Genomic DNA, 20946 nt, shown 5'->3' on the forward strand with positions numbered 1-20946 from the left:
TTGACAAAGGGGAACCAGTGGATGTGGTGTTTTTAGATTTCCAGAAAGCGTTTGATAAGGTGCCTCACAAAAGGTTGCTGCAGAAGATTAAGGTACACGGAGGTGGGGGTAAAGTGTTAGCGTGAATTGAGGATTGGCTATCTAACAGGAAGCAGAGAGTTGGAATAAATGGGTGCTTTTCTGGTTGGCAGTTGGTGACTAGTGGCGTGCCGCAACGATCAGTGCTGGGGCCTCAACTGTTCACCGTATAATAGATGATCTAGAGGAGGGGACCGAGTGTAGGGTAACAAAGTTTGCTGATGACACAAAGATGAGTGGGAAAGCAAATTGCGTAGATGAAGCGGAAAGTCTGCAGAGAGATTTGGATAGGCTGAGTGAGTGGGCAAGGATCTGGCAGATGGAGTATAACGCTGGCAAGTATGAGGTTATCCACTTCGGAAGGAATAAGTGGATAAAATGGACTATTATTTAAATGGTGATAAATTACAACATGCTAATGTGCAGAGGGACCTAGGGGTCCTTGTGCATGAATCGCAAAAACTCAGTTTGCAGGTGCAGCAGGTGATCAAGAAGGCGAATGGAATGTTGGCCTTTATCATGAGGGGGAATGGAGTATAAAAGCAGGGAGGTCTTGCTGCAATTGTACAAGGTACTGGAGAGGCCGCAACTGGAGTACTGTGTCCAATTTTGGTCCCTTTATTTGCGAAAGGATATATTGGCCCTGGAACAGAGAAGGTTCACCAGGTTGATACTGGAGATAAGAGGGTTAGCTTATGAGGAGAGATTGAGTAGATTGGGCCTGTACTCGGAGTTTAGAAGGCTGAGGGGTGACCTTATAGAGACATACAAGATAATGAAGGGCCGAGATAGGGTAGAGGCAGAGAGATTCTGTCCACTTAAAAAGGGAACAAGAACTACAGGGCACAGCCTCAAAATAAGGAGGATTCAGTTTAGAACAGAGTTGAGGAGGAACTTCTTCTCTCAGAGGGTAGTGAATCTCTGGAATTCTCTGCCCATTGAAGCAGTGGAGGCTACCTTGTTGAATATGTTTAAGTCACAGGTAGATAGATTTCTGATCAATAAAGGAATTAAGGGTTATGGGGAGTAGGTGGGTAAGTGGAACTGAACCACTTTCAGATCAGCCATGATCTTATTGAATGGCGGGGCAGGCTTGAGGGGCTAGATGGCCTACTCCTGCTCCTACTTCCTATGTTCTTATGGCCTCCTTCTGCACTGTAACAATTCTGTGGCTAGAATCCAAGCAGCTGTTCGTCATAAAATGGCATAAAATTTTACTTTAAAAAAATTATTGAAAGATTCAGAAATACAAAACGCTTATGTAAAGAGCCTAGACATAAAAAAGTCAGCACTTAAAATGTTTTTCTTATTTGTATTTTTTTAATCTCTCAAAACTTCACATTAAAATTTCCTCTAAAGATAATAATGAATAAATAATGAAATTAATGAATAATGCAATAATGAAATTAAGCATACTACTCCTTTGTAAATATTGACTTCACCAGAAATATTTTAACCGACCTGATACAGATAATCTTCAAAAACAAAATAGTAGTCATCATTACTAGCCGTGAGCTTCACATCCTAGAACAAAAAAAAGGAAATTTATCAGCAAATAACAAAACCTTTCCACATTTTACTCAATCGATCTAAAATGTTCTTTTTGGGGGATGGGGGGGGGAAAAAGTGGGGAGACAGAGATTGAATTTACACTATCATTAAGGTGACAAATGTCCTTACCGAGAAAGAGCACTTTTGGTACCAAACACATACAAATTTGGCAAAAGCAATTCCTCTGCCTTGGCATTATGTTGTAAACTCAACCAAAACAATGTATCCTGCAGTCTTTTTCCCCCTGAATGAATTTCTAACTTAGACCCAAATATTTCCTCCCGGGTGGGGTGCGGAGAGAGGAAGGATTTACAGCTTTGTAAACCCAGCCTTTTAAAAATGGCTACCTACAGTTCTGATTTTCATTCTGAGGAGGGTGATGGTCCAGCACAGCATTTGAATAATAGGCCTGTCAAAACTAAATAACTGGAGGCAGATGGAGAGAGTGAGAGGTAGATGTAAGGCTGTCAACGTTGGTGCAGCAATTAAAATTGGGAATGCTCTCAAGAAGCCAAAATTTACCATTTATATAGATGATCTGGAGGAGGGAACCGAGTGTAGGGTGTCGAAATTTGCTGATGACACCAAAATTGGTGGAAAGGCAAATTGTGCAGAGGGTGGTGAGAGTCTACAGAAGGATCTAGATAGGCTGGGCGAATGGGCCAGGAAATGGCAAATGGAATTTAATGTTGGCAAGTGCGAGGTGGTCCACTTTGGTAGGAATAATGGTAGGAAGGATTATTACTTACGTGGAGAAAAACTGCAGCAGGCGACGGTGCAGAGGGACCTCGGGGTCCTTGTGCATGAGTCGCAAAACCCTAATTGCAGGTGCAGCAGGTGGTCAGGAAGGCAAATGGGATGCTGGCCTTCATCGCGAGGGGGATTGAATATAAAAGTAGGGAGGTCTTGCTGCGGCTGTATAGGGCATTGGTGAGGCCGCAGCTGGAGTACTGTGTGCAGTTTTGGGCACCGTACTTACGCAAGGATATTTTGGCCTTGGAGGGAGTGCAGAGGAGGTTTACTAGGCTGATGCCGGAGTTGAGGGGGTTGAGCTATGAGGAGAGGCTGAATAAATTAGGCTTGTACTCGTTAGAGTTTAGAAGAATGAGGGGAGATCTCATTGAGACGTATAAGATGATGAATGGGATGGATAGGATAGAGGTGGAGAGACTCTTCCTGCTCAGAAAGGATAGTAGGACTAGGGGGCACAGCCTCAAGATAAAGGGGGGGCGGTTTAGAACAGAGTTGAGGAGGAACTTCTTCACTCAAAGGGTGGTGAATCTCTGGAATTCTCTGCCCGTTGAGGTGGTGGAGGCTACCTCGCTAAATATTTTTAAGACGCGGGTTGATGGGTTTTTGATAAGAGAGGGGATTAAGGGTTATGGGGAGAGGGCGGGAATGTGGAACTGAGCCAAGACAGATCAACCATGATCTTATTGAATGGCGGGGCAGGCTCGAAGAGCTAGTTGGCCTACTCCTGCTCCTATTTCTTATGTTCTTATCTTCACAGGTTATGGTACAGGAAATAATTACAGAAATAGAAAGGGGGAAAATCATGCAGCGATTTGAAAATAAGGATGAGAATTTAAAAGTCAAGCCGCAGATTGACTGGAAGCCGCTATACGTTAGTGAGCATAAAGGTGAAAGACGAGGAGGATTTGATGCGAGACATGGGACAGCAGAATTCTGGATGAAGTCAAGTTTATGGAGAGTAGAATGTGGGACACTAATCAGGAGGATGTGGGAATTGTCAACCTTAGACATAACAAGGCAACAATTAGGGTTTCAGCAGCAGATGAGCTGAGACAGGCCAAAGCTACAGTGCTGAAAATAGGTGGTCTAATTGATGGCATGCCTGTGTGACCAGAAGCTCATTGCGAGGTCAAATATGACACCAAGGTTGCGAACTATCTAATTTAGTCTCAGATGGTTGCCAGGGTGAGAGATGAAGTCAGTAGATGGGGACTAAATTGGGAGTGGGGAGGCAGTGGTATAGTGGCATTATGGTAGTGTTATTGGTAGTGGTAGTTACTGGACTAGATAGATAAGATATGGATAGATTAGGTAGATAAGAATGCAACTAGGTGAGAGCAGATCCACACAGCTGGGTAACAGTGGAGAGACATTGAAGGATGATGTTGTGGTTAATGAGACCAGAAATTACACATAGGTCAAGATGCATAAGGAAAGCCAGTTTACTTTGTCATAGTCATATAGATTATCATTTCAAAAATGGTGTTCTGAAACATTAGGAACAGACTTTGGGGAAGAAAAGGAGGTTGGAAAAGAGTATCGTTTGCAAGGCCTGTGGTGGGGTCAAAGTTTGATGTTTTGAGGAGAGGACAGCAATTTCAAGGGACAGAATGACAGCATCTGATGAGAGATTACTATTAACAATATTGGTTAACATGGGGACAAGAAAGGAAAGTTGTTTAGAAGGAATAGGGTCAAGGGAGAGGAGGTGGATCTCATGGACAAAGTGACAGAATCAGTGGAAATTGGAGTAATAAGAGAAAGGTAAGAATTCAGAGCGAATGCAGGGGAAGTTTGGTATACCGAGTTCAAGGAAGGGAAGGACATAGCAAAGACAGCTGATCAGATGACCTCTATCTTAGTGAAAAGTTGTCCACAGCCTGTTCACACTTGTTACTTCAGGTGAGGGTGGAAGATACAGAAAGAGGTTCAATCAGATGACCCGTCACCCAAACATACTGCAAGATTCTCACTGATGCACTTCCCTCTTTCATGCATTACAGGATGTATAACATGAGGCAGCAGATGGTCACCGATGGAGGAACAGTGGCTGCACACTCTTGTTTCGTACCTTGTAGATGAGGTTGTCAACTAAAAGATCATGTTGAATCACATTTGATTTCAGCTGTTCATAATATAAAGAATCCTGTAAATACAGAAGAAAATGAGTTAAAACTTTGGTCATTAAACACCTGAAAAAGTTCAAAACATCTCATATATGCCAAATAAAACTAGACAGATAGCTCTTCACAAGCATCTACTCATAAGAACATAAGAAATAGGAGCATGTGTAGGCCATCTAGCCCTTCGACCCTGCCCCGCCATTCGATAAGATCATGGCTGATCTAAAGTGGATCAGTTCCACTTTCCCGCTTTCTCCCCATAACCCTTAATTCCCTTGTCTGTCAAAACCCTATCTACCCGTGACTTAAATATATTTAGCAAGGTAGCCTCCACCATTTCAACGGGCAGAGAATTCCAGAGATTCACCACCCTTTGAGTGAAGAAGTTCCTCCTCCACTCTGTTCTAAACTGACCCCCCCCTTATCTTGAGGCTGTGCCCTCTAGTCCTGCTGTCCTTTCTGAGCGGGAAGAATCTTTCTACCTCTACCCTATCCATCCCTTTCATTATCTTATATGTCCCTATAAGATCCCCCCTCATCCTTCTAAACTCCAACGAGTACAAACCCAGTCTATTTACTCTCTCTTCATCAGCCTAGTGAACCTCCTCCGCACTCCCTCCAAGCCAAAATATCCTTGCGGAAGTGCGGCGACCAAAACTGCACACAGTACTCCAGCTGTGGCCTCACCAGTGCCCTGTACAGTTGCAGCAAGACCTCCCTGCTTTTATATTCTATCCCCCTCGCTATAAAGGCCAGCATCCCATTCGCCTTCTTGATCACCTGCAGACTGGGTTTTTGCGACAACTCAATTTTTTTTTGCCAAGTTATGCTTGTTGGGTAATTCTTGCTGTGATGAGTATTCTAAAACATCACACAGTGACACAATGGCTGTTTACAAGCAAGGAAATTGAAAAAAATGATGGTGCATAAAGAACAATTTTCACTCTGTGCAACTTGTCTATAATGCTTATGTCAAACTTGACAAATGCACACAATTTCTTACACTCTTGCACCTTTAATATTATACAGCATGACTTAATTCAGAGGCTGAGGCTAATGCTCTGGGTAAACAAGTTCAAATCTCACTATGGCAACTAATGGAATTTAAATTCAATTAATTGAAAGAAATCTGAAATTAAAAGCTCGCCTTCATAATGGTAACCATTAAACTATTGTCAATTGTCACTAAAAGCTGCTTGGCTCATTAACATCCTTTAGGGAAGGAAATCTACCTTCCTTACCAGTTCTGGTTTATGTGCGAGTCCAGACCCACAACAATACGGGCGGCTTGGTGGCACAGTGATTAGCACTGCTACTTCACATGCCAGGGGCCTGGGTTTAATTCCCGGCATGGGTCATTGTTTGTGTGGAGTCTGCATGTTCTCCCCCTGTCTGCATGGTTTTTTTTGGGTGCTCTGGTTTCCTCCCACACTCTGAAAGATGTGCTGATTAGATGCATTGGTCAGGTCAAATTCTCCCTCAGTGTACCCGAACAGGCATTGGAATGTGGTGACTAGGGGATTTTCACTGTAATGTCATTGCAATGTTAATGTAAGCCTACTTGTGACTAATAAATAAACATTTTCTTTTTAAATGTGGTTTGACTCTTAAATGCTCTCTGAAATGGCCCAGCAAGCCACTTAGTTATATTAAATAACTAAACAAAGTCAAAAAGAAATGAGATCAGACAGAATGCCCAGCATCAACCTATGGCAATACTTAGCTTTACTAACCCTGTAAACTCCATACTTACACTGGCGGCTTTGTGCCAAAATTGGGTGAGTTGTCTCACAAACAAGCAAAACACAACAGTCAATGGGCTGGAATTCTCCAGTCTCGCATGCCCTGCTACTGCTGCCAGCAAGAACAGAGAATTTGGTACTCAGGCAAATCCCCATTCACAGCAGTGGGACCACATGCAAAGTCAGAGAATTCCAGCCAAAGTCATACTCACCAACACCAGCCACCACTACCAGATGGCCACTGTGCTGCCACCTCTGGTGGTCTGTCTGATGAATAAGTATTCCTTCATGTTGAACACCACTCAGACTCTGGACGGCAAGAGCACAGAATGTTCTCTAGGTAGGGATTTCAATGTCCATCACCAAGGGTGAGTTGGTAGCATCACCGTTGACCAAGCTACCAAATTCTTGAAGGACATTGATGCTAGATTGGGTCTATGACAGATAGAAGCAAGCATCAAGAGGGAAAACCTACTTGGCCTCATCCTTACCAATCTACCTGTCACAGATGGATCTGTCCAGGACAGTACTGGTAGAAGTGACCACTGCTCTGTCCTTGTGGAGACTAAGTCCCGTCTTCACACTGAAGATACCATCCATCGTGTTGCGCAGCACAGTCACTGTGCTAAATGGGATAGATTTTCAACAGATTTAGCAACTCAAAACTGGGCATCTATGCAGCGCTGTGAAAAAGGATTCAAATGCAATAGAAACAATTCAGAGAAAGTTCACTTGACTCATTCTTCAAATGGAAGGTTTATCCTAGGAAAAAGGTTGAATAGTTCTTTATGCAATGGGGTTTAGGGGAATGAAAGGTAATCTCATTGAAACATATAAAATCTCGTTGGGACATGATATGGCAGATACCAGGAGGGTGTTTTCTCATCAAGAGTCATTGGTCTGTGAAGTTCTCTTCCCCAAAGAATAGTGGGGCTGGGGCACTGAATTTACTCAAGGTTGAGATAAATAAAACTTTGTCATTGCCAAGAGAAGCAAGGGTTATTAGGGGAAAACAGGAGAGTGGAGTGAAGGCCATAACCAGATCAGCCATGATCCTGTTGAATGGTTGGACAGGCTACAAAGGCTGAATGGCCTAGTTCTGCTCCTAGGTTCTTTGTAGGAAGTGGAGGAGGTTAAAGAAACCCTCTCATTATTTTCAAAAGCTAAGTATGGATCTGAAACGATAGTAAGAGTGGTTGAAGAGGGAAGAGATACACTGAAGTACCATTTTTTCTTACAATATTCACCAGAGGCGCAGCCTACAGAAGATCAACTAGCATAATAAATATACAAGTCAATCACACTGGGTTTTTGAATACCCACTGTATAACTTTGACCTTGAGCCATAATATAAAGTGGGCAATATTGAATGTGTTTGCCCATTATATATCTCACTAAGTGATTTCACAATAACTTCATTGCAGTATGAGTGTAAGCTTACTTGTGACTAATAAAAATAAAAATAATTTTAAGTTTTTTAAAACTCATTACATCTGCTTTCACAATTACATCAGGAGATTTATCACAAGAAATTCATCATATTCATAATTTTTCTTCTGTGTGCCTCACTTTCACACTGCTCGGGTCACTGACAACACGCTGCCAGCCTCATTAAATCTCCATGAAATCCTAAATCTCTGTATTACACAGATCCAAATAATTTGAAGACTATGAGATTATCGGACTTTTTATAACCCACTGTTGTGACCAAGTTTTTGGTCATCCATCCACATGTCTCCTTGTGTGGCTCAGAACTAAATCATCTGGTAATACTTCTGTGAAGCATCTTGCAACCAACTGCTACATTAAAAGTACCAAATAAAAGTGAATTGTTGTTAGGGATAATCCTAATTTCACTGGTAAAGCTATAAACTTTGTTACCCAAATACTGCCATTTAACAATCATGTTAAAACAGCCATATATTTGATTTGTTACAATTCCAGACAAACGCCACATTTAAGAACTAAGAGACAAATCCATATCAAGATTAAAAAAAAACGAGAGTCAATAGGAAGTAAGATGATAAAAAAGATGTTGCACAAAAATTTCAACTGGCTGTGAAATCTGAGGCAGGATTTTCCATTTGGCGAGGGATCCTGACTTTGGGATCAAATCCATATCCTGACCCTGCACCATTTTGAGATAAGTCACTTGATAGTAATTTTTGCTGGTTTATCAAATTAATGGCCAAAGAAGGTATTTAGGAGGCCCTCTATCTTAAGCTGCCTTCTCAGCATTTTTCATAAAACCAAAGAAAATAAATGGCTACAGCTACCAGACCACGATTGTGGAGGGAAAACCACAGCAACCAAGTTTAATATGGTGGCTGTGCAGCCTCAAAGTGATCCTGGAGCAATGGACCCCCAAGTCTCGCACTTGAAAAGCATCTCAAGACATTTTCCCTACTTGTGATGCCATAGGAGTCATAAGATTAACTGAAAATTCCAGTTGAAATCTGAGGAATGGTCTTTTGTGCATTCTTAAATGACTTATCAGGGTACTTGCCACTTACTGAGCTGTTCAGTGCACGACTCAGCCTTCGAGAAAATGGTTGGGCATTGGGACTGTGGCAGGGTAACAGCAAGGAGGCCTGCCCACCTCTGTTCCAGCCCTGGTCGTTGGCATCAAAATCTTGCAGGTGGAATTAGTATAATCAAATTGATGACTCTACTGATAATCTTTGCCAGCACTGAGGTGCCATAATCCACCAAAATATATGAAAAATATCTAGCTGCCAGGTTTCAAGAAAAAATTTAATATTTGCAGTGCTTAGCTTTCCATGACAATTGAAATCCGAAGATACACAGATACCCTTAATTTTTGATGTACACAAACAAATATACATAGGCAGGCCAAACATACAATTGTGCTTGACCAGTTCTTTAATACTATGTCCATTGCTACCCTGATGTAGAAATTGCTTGATAACTAAGAAACATATGCCTTTGTAGAAATCCTCTGATTATTTCCAAAAGCTAAGCCAGATTACAAATCCTTTCTAACTGGTGACTTGAATCATTTATTTGATATTACGTCCACAAATGTGATCGCAAATGTTGATTTTGTCATTCACTTAGGTGTCTTGTTTAAATATCAATTCATGTGAAAACAATATGTAATCAGTTACTGAAGCAATCGGCAAGCTCGTTCACAAGTTTGTTCAGTGAAGCATTCAGAAAGGAATCCAAACACTACATAACCATAATTAGACTAAAGTGAAGAGGAACACAGAAATACAGAAAGCTGAGAGACTAATAATACAAAACAATTCAATTTCAGCAAATGGAACTGATAAAAATAAATGTGCAACATCATCTTCATTTGGAAGTAACCATTCTTAAAAAAAAACTCTCAAAAGATCCTGCTGCAATGTTACAATAACATAAGAACATAAGAACATAAGAAATAGGAGCAGGAGTAGGCCATCTAGCCCTTCGAGCCTGCCCCGCCATTCAATAAGATCATGGCTGATCTGTTGTGGCTCAGTTCCACTTTCCCGCCCTCTCCCCATAACCCTTAATCCCCTCTCTTATCAAAAACCCATCAACCCGCTTCTTAAAAATATTTAGCGAGGCAGCCTCCACCACTTCAACGGGCAGAGAATTCCAGAGATTCACCACCCTTTGAGTGAAGAAGTTCCTCCTCAACTCCGTTCTAAACCGCCTCCCCTTTATCTTGAGGCTGTGCCCCCTAGTCCTACTGTCTTTTTTGAGCGGGAAGAGTCTCTCCACCTCTATCCTATCCATCCCATTCATCATCTTATACGTCTCAATGAGATCTCCCCTCATTCTTCTAAACTCTAGCAAGTACAAGCCTAGTTTATTCAGCCTCTCCTCATAGCTCAACCCCCTCAACTCCGGTATCAGCCTAGTAAACCTCCTCTGCACTCCCTCCAGGGCCAAAATATCTTTGCGCAGGTACGGCGCCCAAAACTGCACACAGTACTCCAGCTGCGGCCTCACCAATGCCCTATACAGCTGCAGCAAGACCTCCCTACTTTTATATTCAATCCCCCTCGCTATGAAGGCCAGCATCCCATTCGCCTTCCTGACCACCTGCTGCACCTGCAAGCTGGGTTTTTGCGACTCATGCACAAGGACCCCGAGGTCCCTCTGCACCGTCGCCTGCTGCAGTTTTTCGCCACGTAAGTAATAGTCCTTCCTACCATTCTTCCTACCAAAGTGGACCACCTCACACTTGCCAACATTAAATTCCATTTGCCATTTCCTGGCCCATTCACCCAGCCTATCTAGATCCTTCTGCAGACTCTCCACACCCTCCGCACAATTTGCCTTTCCCCCAATCTTGGTGTCATCAGCAAATTTCGACACCCTGCACTCGGTTCCCTCCTCCAGATCATCTATATAAATGGTAAATAGCTGAGGCCCCAGCACTGACCCCTGGGGCACCCCACTAGTCACCAACCGCCAATCCGAATAGCACCCATTGACCCCCACTCTCTGCCTCCTATTTGACAACCAATCCTCTATCCACGCTAACACCCTACCCCCAACTCCATGTCCCCTGACCTTCTGCAATAACCTCTTGTGAGGTACCTTGTCAAACGCCTTCTGAAAATCCAGAAAGACCACATCCACCGGCTCTCCTCTATCCACTGCCCTAGACACATCCTCATAGAACTCCAGTAAATTTGTCAGACACGACTTCCCTTTAATGAAACCGTGTTGCGTCCGCCCTATCAAGCAATTCCCTTCAAGATGCCTCGCAATTTCCTCCTTAATGACAGATTCTAACATTTTACCTACCACAGACGTTAAACTAACCGGCCTATAATTCCCCGCCTTTTTAACATTTTTAATTTCTGCACAATAGATTCTTTTTCAATGTTGATGCAATCATCAGTTAACGTATTTGGAGAGTGAGAGGTGGAGGAAGTGCAGAGATAATAAAAATTATTTTCAAAAGACTAACTGACTTTTCTCGAAACCTCAATCTTTACCAATATACAAGTGTATTGTCAACAATGCTTTAAAAGGATTCCATCTGGTCACCTCTGTGAACTTAGTTAAATCATTTCTCCTTCCCCACTACAATAAGTTTAATTTAAATTATTAAATACTTATCAACACAAAAATTGAAGACGTTTCTTCTTTAACCATATCTTGATTCAAACAGACCTTCAACTTCCTTTGCGAATTAAGGGTCAAGAAAGAAAATATTTCATTTCATTCTATTCTAGGAAATAAAACCATTAATGTTCACAGAAGAAAATTACAAACTAACAACTTTATTGACATTCAGGATTTCTTTTCCAGAGACCAGGAATCCTGAGGTGAATAACTCACCACCTGACCCCCCAAAGCCTCTCCACGATTTACAAGGCACAAGTCTCTCCACTTGTTTGGATGAGTCCTGTTCCAAACATACTCAAGAAGCTTGGCACCATCCAGGACAAAGCAACCCGCTTGATTGGTATCCCCTTTTACAAACATTCACTCCCTCCACCACCGATGCACAGTGGCAATAATGTGCACAATCTAAAAGATGTAAAACAGCAACTCATCAACACTCCTTAGACAGCACCTTCCCAACCCACGACCACTGCCATCTAGAAGGTCAAGGGCAACAGACACACAGAAACACCATCATCTCCAAACCACTCACCATTCTAAGTTGGAAACATATCGCCGTTTCTTACTGTCGCTGGGTCAAAATTCTGTACCTCCTTCCCTGACAGTACTGTGTGCGTACCTATACCACATGGACTGCAGCGTTTCAAGAAGGCAACTCACCACCAACTCTCAGAGGCAGCACATCTCTGACAGCTGAGCAAAAGCTGCCTGACTCACAATTCCAATACATTGAAGGGTGTGAAGTTGCTCTATTGACATTGGCTTGCCATCCATTAGGGATCTTCCTACACTGTCCCACCTTGACTTACATACCTACACCGTCATGCCCTCGGACCCGTGTTCAGCTGAAGGTACAGGGAGAAGGGGCTACCGAGGCTTACCGCACTGGTCCCTCTAGTGGCATGGTCTGATATGCTGGTCTGTGAGTATTGGCAGGTTGCTCTGCATTCTTGGGCATTGTGACCCAATATCTCATAATTGTAGCACCTCACCTGCTGTTGTCTGAGGTCCCACTGGGGCTGACCTCTGTCTCACCCTATGGGAGGAGCATATAGGTTACCTTTATCACCCCATGCCCTCATACAGGATTGGGCGCTGGGCCTTTCACTGGGAACATCTTTCCACCCTTGTTTGCCTTAGTTTATCTACTTCCTAGACCTCTTTCTCCCAAGCTCAGGTCATTCTCCTCAACACCCACGCGTCTGTGTAGGTTTTATCTGCGGGCCAAAATTCTCGCACATCTTTCTACCCCCTTTGGTGGCATGTGTTACTTAAATCCTAATCCAATTTCTCTTACTCTGAGTCTTACTCTGTTCACATCCCCAAAGTCTCCTGTGAAGTACGTCCACAGATAACTACCAAACCCTGCTGGAAGTTCCACTTTCTTTTGCCTGCAATTGTTTATAACCTTCCAATAGATCTCCTCTACAGTAGCAAACTGCTGCGAAAATGCTTCTTTCATGTCCTGCAGCTGTCTTCCCCTACTTTCTGGGTATCAGGTAAGGCAGAATGGACCACAGAGCTCAGGCACATTAACATCAGTTTTATTTCCTCCGTATCATCAAATCTGTGTAAAACTCTTTGTTAACAGGTATTCTCAAAGAACAAATGGGGGTCAACAGAGCTCTCAAACCTGGGGATCTTTTTTGCTATGACAATTACAGAATGGAAGAAAAATCACAGCACCAATTACATTGCATTACTTTGTACAATATTTGCATACGATTCTGAACAGTGAATATAGAGAGTTAGGCAGAAGGCTAAAGTGCAGGATTTCAAAGATAGTAATTTCTGGACTACTGCCATTGCCACGTGCTAGTGAGAGTAGGAATAGGAAGATTAGGCAGATGAATGCATGGTTGGAGAGCTGGTGCAGGGGACAGGATCACTGGGGTCGCTTCTGGGGAAGGGGTGACCTGTTCAAGAGGAACGGGTTACACCTGAACTGGAGGGGGACTAATATCCTGGCAGGGAGATCAGCTACAGCCACTCAAGAGGATTTAAACTAGTTTGGCAGGGGGTGGGACCCAAAGCAGTAGGGAGACAGGAGAAGGTTGAAGACAACACAGAAGTTAAAGAGGGCACATTAAATAAGTAAAGGCAGTGTCAGTAATCCTAGTACCAGACAGATTAGGCAAAAGCAGAATAGAGAGCAAGGGAAGTCCAGATTAAACTGCATTTATTTCAAAGCAAGAGGCCTAATGGGCAAGGCAGATGAACTCAGGGCATGGATGGGTACTTGGGACTGGGAATATTATAGCTATTACTGAAACATGGCTAAGGGAGGGACTGGACTGGCAGCTCAATGTTCCAGCGTACAGATGCCATAGGAAAGATAGAACATGAGGTAAGAGAGGAGGGGGAGTTGCGCTTTTGATGAGGGAAAACATAAGAACATAAGAACATAAGAAATAGGAGCAGGAGTAGGCCATCTGGCCCTTCGAGCCTGCCCCGCCATTCAATAAGATCATGGCTGATCTGTCGTGGCTCAGTTCCACTTTCCCGCCCTCTCCCCATAACCCTTAATCCCCTCTCTTATCAAAAACCCATCAACCCGCTTCTTAAAAATATTTAGCGAGGCAGCCTCCACCACTTCAACGGGCAGAGAATTCCAGATATTCACCACCCTTTGAGTGAAGAAGTTCCTCCTCAACTCCGTTCTAAACCGCGCCCCCTTTATATTGAGGCTGTGCCCCCTAGTCCTACTGTCTTTTTTGAGCGGGAAGAGTCTCTCCACCTCTATCCTATCCATCCCATTCATCATCTTATACGTCTCAATGAGATCTCCCCTCATTCTTCTAAACTCTAACGAGTACAAGCCTAGTTTATTCAGCCTCTCCTCATAGCTCAACCCCCTCAACTCCGGTATCAGCCTAGTAAACCTCCTCTGCACTCCCTCCAAGGCCAAAATATCCTTGCGCAGGTGCGGCGCCCAAAACTGCACACAGTACTCCAGCTGCGGCCTCACCAATGCCCTATACAGCTGCAGCAAGACCTCCCTACTTTTATATTCAATCCCCCTCGCTATGAAGGCCAGCATCCCATTCGCCTTCCTGACCACCTGCTGCACCTGCAGGCTGGGTTTTTGCGACTCATGCACAAGGACCCCGAGGTCCCTCTGCACCGTCGCCTGCTGCAGTTGTTCGCCACATAAGTAATAGTCCTTCCTACCATTCTTCCTACCAAAGTGGACCACCTCACACTTGCCAACATTAAATTCCATTTGCCATTTCCTGGCCCATTCGCCCAGCCTATCTAGATCCTTCTGCAGACTCTCCACACCCTCCGCACAATTTGCCTTTCCCCCAATCTTGGTGTCATCAGCAAATTTCGACACCCTACACTCGGTTCCCTCCTCCAGATCATCTATATAAATGGTAAATAGCTGAGGCCCCAGCACCGACCCCTGGGGCACCCCACTAGTCACCAACCGCCAATCCGAATAGCACCCATTGACCCCCACTCTCTGCCTCCTATTTGACAACCAATCCTCTATCCACGCTAACACCCTACCCCCAACTCCATGTCCCCTGACCTTCTGCAGTAACCTCTTGTGAGGTACCTTATCAAACGCCTTCTGAAAATCCAAAGACCACATCCACCGGCTCTCCTCTATCCACCGCCCTAGACACATCCTCATAGAACTCCAGTAAATTTGTCAGACACGACTTCCCTTTAATGAAACCGTGTTGCGTCTGCCCTATCAAGCAATTCCCTTCAAGATGCCTCACAATTTCCTCCTTAATGACGGATTCTAACATTTTACCTACCACAGACGTTAAACTAACCGGCCTATAATTCCCCGCCTTTTGCCTGGCACCCTTCTTAAACAACGGCGTAACATTAGCCGTTTTCCAATCTTCCGGCACTTCCCCGGAATCCAGCGACGTCTGGAAAATAACCACCAAGGCATCCACTGGAAAATAACCACCAAGACATCACAGCAGTACTGAGAGGGGATATATCCAAGGGTTCGCCCACTGAGTCTACATGGGTAGAACTGAGAAATAAGAAGGGGGAATTCACATTGACAGGGTTGTGCTATAGACCCCCAAATAGTTAACGGGAAAATGAGCAGCAAATATGTAATGAGATTACAAATAGCTCCAAGAAAAATAGGGTGATACTAGTAGAGGATTTTAACTTCCCCAACATTGACTGGGACAGCCATAGTATTAGAGGGTTGGATGGAGAGAAATTTGTTGAATGTATTCAGGAGGAATTTCTCATTCAGTATGTGGATAGTCTGACTAGAGAGTGGCAAAACTTGAATTCCTCTGGGAAATAAGGAAGGGCGGGTGACAGAAGTGTTAGTGAGGGATCATTTTGGGACCAGTGACCATAATTTCATTAGTTTTAAGATAGCTATGGAGAATGATAGGTCTGTCCCAAAAGTTAAAATTCTAAATTGGGGCAAGGCCAATTTTGATTGTATCAGACAGGAACTTTCAAAAGTTGATTGCGGTAGTCTGTTGGCACACAAAGTGATGTCTGTTAAGTGGAAGACTTTCAAAAGTGTGTTAACCAGGGTTCAGGGGAAGCACACATTCTTCTTAGAGTGAAGCAGAAGTAGGGAATCCTGGATGACTCGGGATATTGAGGCCCTGGTCAAGAAGGAGGAGGGGGCACAGAACATGCATAGGCAGCTGGGATCAAGTGAATCCCCTGAAGATTACAGGGGGTGTAGGAGTAGAATTGAGAGAGAAATCAGGAGGGCAAAAAAGGGGACACGAGGTTGCTTTGGCAGATAAGGTAAAGGAGAATCCAAAGAGATTCTACAAATACATGAAGGGCAAAAGAGTAACTAGGGAGAGTAGGGCCTCTTAAGGATCAACACGGTCATCTATGTGAGGATCCACAAGAGATTGGTGAGATCCTAAATGAATATTTCTCATCAGTATTTACTGTTGAGAAAGGCATGGATGTTGGGGAACTTGGGGAAATAAATAATGATGTCTTGAAGAGTGTACATATAACAGGGAAGGAGGTGCTGGAAGTCTTAAAGGTAGATAAATCCCCGGGACCTGATGAAGTGTATTCCAGGACATTGTGGGAGGCTAGGGAGGAAATTGCACATCCCCTAGCAGAGATATTTGAATCATCGATAGCCACAGGTGAGATGCCTTAAGATTGGAGGGTGGCAAATGTTGCGCCTTTGTTTAAAAAGGGCTGCAGGGAAAAGCCTGGTAACTACAGGCCAGGGAGCCTCACATCTGTAGTGGGTCAGTTGTTAGGTGTTTTGAGAGATAGGATCTACAGGCATTTAGAGACACAAGGACTGATTAGGGACAGTCAGCATAGCTTTGAGTGAAAGTCTCACAAATTTGATTGAGTTTTTTTGAAGGGATAACCAAGAAGGTAGATGAGGGCAGTGCAGTTGAGGTTGTCTATATGGACTTTAGCAAGGCCTTTGACAAGGTACCGCATGCTAGGTTGTTGCATAAGATTAAATCTCATGGGATCTACGGTGAGGTAGCTAAATGGATACAAGATTGGCTTGATGACAGAAGACAAAGGATGTTGTAGAGAATTGCTTTCCAAACTGGAGGCCTGTGACCAGTGGTGTGCCTGAGGGATCAGTGTTAGATCCAATGTTATTTGTCATTTATATTAATGATTTGGATGAGAATTTAGGAAGCATGGTTAATAAGTTTGCAGATGACACCAAGATTGGTAGCATAGTGAACAGTGAAGAAGGTTATCTCAGACTGCAATGGGATCTTGATCGATTGGGCTAGTGGGATGACGAATAGCAGATGAAGTTTAACTTAGAAAAATGCAAGGTGATGCATTTTAGTAGATCGAACCAGGGCAGGAGTACAGTTAATGATAGGGCTTTGGGGAGAGTTATAGAACAAAGAGATCCAGGAGTACATGTTCATAGCTCATTGAAAGTTGAGTCAGAGGTGGACAGGGTGGTGAAGGAGACATTTGACATGCTCGGTTTCATTGGTCAGAACATTGAATACAGGAGTTGGGATGCCTTGTTGAAGCTGTCCAAGACTGCGTATAGTTCTGGTCACCCTATTATAGAAAGAATATTATTAAACTAGAAGGAATGCAGAGAAGATTTACTAGAATGCTACCAGGACTCGATAGCTTGAGTTAGAAGGAGAGGTTGGATAGACTGGGACATTTTTTCTCTGGCACGTAGGAGGCTTAAGAGTGATCTTATAGCGATCTATAAAATCATGAGGGCATAGATTAGCTAGATAGTCAATATCTTTTCCCAAAGGTAGGGGAATCAAAAACTAGAGGGCATAGATTTAAGGGGAGGGGAGAGACACAAGAGTCCAGAGGGACAAATTTTTCACATAGAGGGTGATGAGTGTCTAGAAGAAGCTGCCAGAGGTAGTAGTAGAGATGGGTACAATTTTGTCTTTTAAAAAGTGTTTAGACAGTTACATGAGTAGGATGGCTATCAAGGGATATAGGCCAAACGTGAGCAACTGGGACTAGCTTAGTCGTTAAAAAAAAAGTTGGGCTGAAGAGCCTGTTTCCATGCTGTAAACCTCTATGACTCTAGGTTTTTTAAACCAACTAATGAAACTCAAACATTTACAATTTTCATTAATCTAAAGTCATGGTTGCTGAAACACAACAGGTTTCACTCTATTTATCTTCTCTACCTCTTGCTTCATTTCATTTAACTCCTGTATTAACTTAGTATTTTTACAATCTCTCTCGTACCTGCTCCAAGCAGCTAGCTATTGCTGAGGCCTTGCTCACCTTGGAAATGCACTTACCTAGGTCTCTTTGCACTTCTTCCCAACACTTTTATCCTGTGAGTCTCAGCCCTGATATTGGTTTTCTGCAGTTCTTGAAGCATTTGGGCTATGTCTTGTTTGGATAATTTTATAGTATCTCTTCCCACTCTGGGCAGTATGCCATTTTCTCTCTTCTCTCTCTCTCTCCTTCTTCACAGGGATATGGGACTCCATCTTCCACTAAGTTTCCCTCCCAGTCACTCTAAGTCTAAGTTAGATCATTGTTGTGAATGGCAGAAATGTGCGTTGCTCCCCTCTGATATGTGTTTTTAAGTAATAAACTGGTCAAAGTGTTGGTATAGAATATTTCACAGGCAACAACATGGTATAAAATTTTAAGGCTTACCCATTCAAGGCTAAGCATTCATTTAATGATGGGATTAAGTTTTAATTGTTTACAAACAATCTCCCTGGCATTGAAAATGATTTTTACAATTGTGGAATCTTATTCCTTAAGTTTATTTTTGGAGATTGAAAAAAAAAATTGCCTCTTCCTTTTCTCTACAAAATCAATTTCTCCCCCTCTTTTTGACTTTATGTACCTGAACTGACATTGAATTCATTATTCTAATGTATGCTTTTTTGGCTCAAGCTCTTCATCTGCTCATTAATAATTCTTCAATCTAGTTATGAAGATAAATAATTGCCTGTCCTTTGCATGCAGATCCTAGGTGTCCTGTAGAGGGCGCTGCTCTATTTAAAACAGTAACATATATTAATAAAAGCAAATCTAATAGCAGTCGCTCACAGTAAATTCTGGTCCAATATAACAGGACTTTTTATCAATTTTGTTAAATTAGCTTAATTTTATATTTCATTATTTAACAGCTTTTTCTTCTTTCATCTAAGCCCCCTGACATATCTTGGCACATTCAATTGTGTCCCTATGTTCCAGAACATTACCAGCTTGTGCAGTCACCTTCCAATGAACACTGTACATACATAGTACTCACTGCAATGTTAAACATGCTAAAATGAGCAGTCACTAAGCAGTGGAGAGCTGCAAAACTTCACAGCTGTTCCTGAACCATCCTTACAACATCAATTGTTCTTGAACAAACAACATTTTATTTATAATAAATTTTCTTTTGAATTGTCCATGCATAGAAATATGAAAGATTTTCTGCTACCAATAATTGTGGTATTGGCTTCTATTACATGAAAAATATGGTTTTGTGCATTATGTCTAGATTTCTCACTGGAAGCAATTCCAATTAAGATCGTGCTAGGCCTGCTACACTCTTCCAATGAGTTCAATGTAAGCTTGTGGAACACTACCTCATCTTTCAATTGGCATTTTATAACTTATCCAGACTCAACAATGAGTTCAACAACTCCAGACTATAATCTCTGCCCCATTTTGTTTTCTTTCCTTTCCAGGTATTAGGTTTTTCTCTTTCGCTAGCAGTCAGCAGCACATCGGTTCTAAGCACCTCTTTTTCTTTCCCTATTACAATCTCCTTTTGTCCTATAAGACTAATTCTTTTATCAAGTTTTCCTGTTTTCCATCCTATCTCTGATTTCCTCTTTCTCCTTCTTCCTGTCACCCTTGCTCAACACTCATTGCACATTTAACTTTTCCCAATTTTGATGAAAGGTTATGGGCCTGAAACATTGGCCTGCGTTTACATCCTTGATGTGAGAACTGGGAGTGAGAAGAGTTCTGGCTCAGCTGGCCTGCCTCAAGAGAAACAGAATATAAGATCACAAGAGGTGATGGCCTTGTGGTATTATCGTTTAATCCAGAACTTCAGCGAATGTTCTGGCGACCCAGGTTTGAATCCTGCCACGGCAGATGGTAGAATTTAGATTCAATAAAAATAACCTATCTGGTTCATAGAATATCCTTAGGGAAGAAAATCTGCCATCCTTGCCTGGTCTGGCCTACATGTGACTCCTGACAATGTGGTTCACTCTCAACTGCCCTCTGAACAAGGACAACTAGGGATGGGCAATAAATGCTGGCCAGCCAGTGACGCTCATGTCTCATGATTGAATTTAAAAAAATAGAAAAAGAATTAGAAGCAGGAGTAGGCCACCAGACCCTTCACGCTCACCTGGCCATTCAATATAATCAAGGCTGAACTATGCCGGCATCACCTCCTTTTCAGTGCTATTTCCTCAATCAGTCAAATAATTATCCACCTCCACTTTAAATACTTATAATGATTCCCTTACTTTAAAAAGGGTATAGTAATATTGGAGACAGTCCAAAGGAGATCCAGTAGGCTAATGCCTGTGATGAGAAGATGGTCTTATAATAATCTAATCTCTACTACCCTTTGGGACAGAGAATTCCAGAGATTCACCAATCTTTGCAAGAAGAAATTTCTATGCACCTCAGTTTTATGTTCCCTTTTCAAGACTCTCCCACTAGTGAAAACATTTCATCATTTACCCTGTCAAATTCCCTCAGGACCTTATACGCTTGAGTAAGGTCACCTCTCACTCTTCTAAACTCTAAGGAATAGGGACCCAGACCATTTAGGCTTTTTTGATAAGACCACCCTCTCGTCACAGGCATTAGCCTACTGGATCTTCCTCGGACTGCCTCCAATATTACTATATCCTTTCTAAAGTAAGGGAACCAAACCTCCCTTTTTTAAAAAAACGCTAATCCCTTTGCAATAAAGGCCAAAATGCCATTTGCCTTATTAACTAATGGTTGGACCTGTTTGCTCGCTGCTTGTGACTCAAAAAGATTTGTGATTTAAAAATGCCTGCAAAGATGGCATTTTCATTGGAATGTTGATGGTAGGGCCAGGTGGAGACTGGAGGTGAGCCAGCAGATCCGGGAAAAGGCTCGGACATAGCCACAATAGTTCCCAAGTGCCGAGG

General features: G+C 42.8%; 1 protein-coding gene across 2 annotated transcripts in view; it reads right to left on the minus strand.

Annotated features, from left to right (window-relative positions):
• Positions 1-20946, minus strand: part of tbc1d19 (TBC1 domain family, member 19) — an 87559-nt gene that overhangs the window by 24394 nt on the left and 42219 nt on the right. For both annotated transcript variants that reach the window (XM_080189165.1, XM_080189156.1), the window contains exons 12-13: positions 4454-4528; positions 1540-1602 (exon numbers count right to left, since the gene is read on the minus strand). In XM_080189165.1, the coding sequence (XP_080045291.1) occupies positions 1540-1602; positions 4454-4528 (138 nt within the window). The remainder of the gene's footprint in view (positions 1-1539; positions 1603-4453; positions 4529-20946) is intronic.

This window comes from Carcharhinus amblyrhynchos, chromosome 1 (genome assembly GCF_965287045.1).
Source record: "Carcharhinus amblyrhynchos chromosome 1, sCarAmb.v2.hapA, whole genome shotgun sequence".
In the NCBI taxonomy this organism is placed as follows: domain Eukaryota; kingdom Metazoa; phylum Chordata; class Chondrichthyes; order Carcharhiniformes; family Carcharhinidae; genus Carcharhinus; species Carcharhinus amblyrhynchos.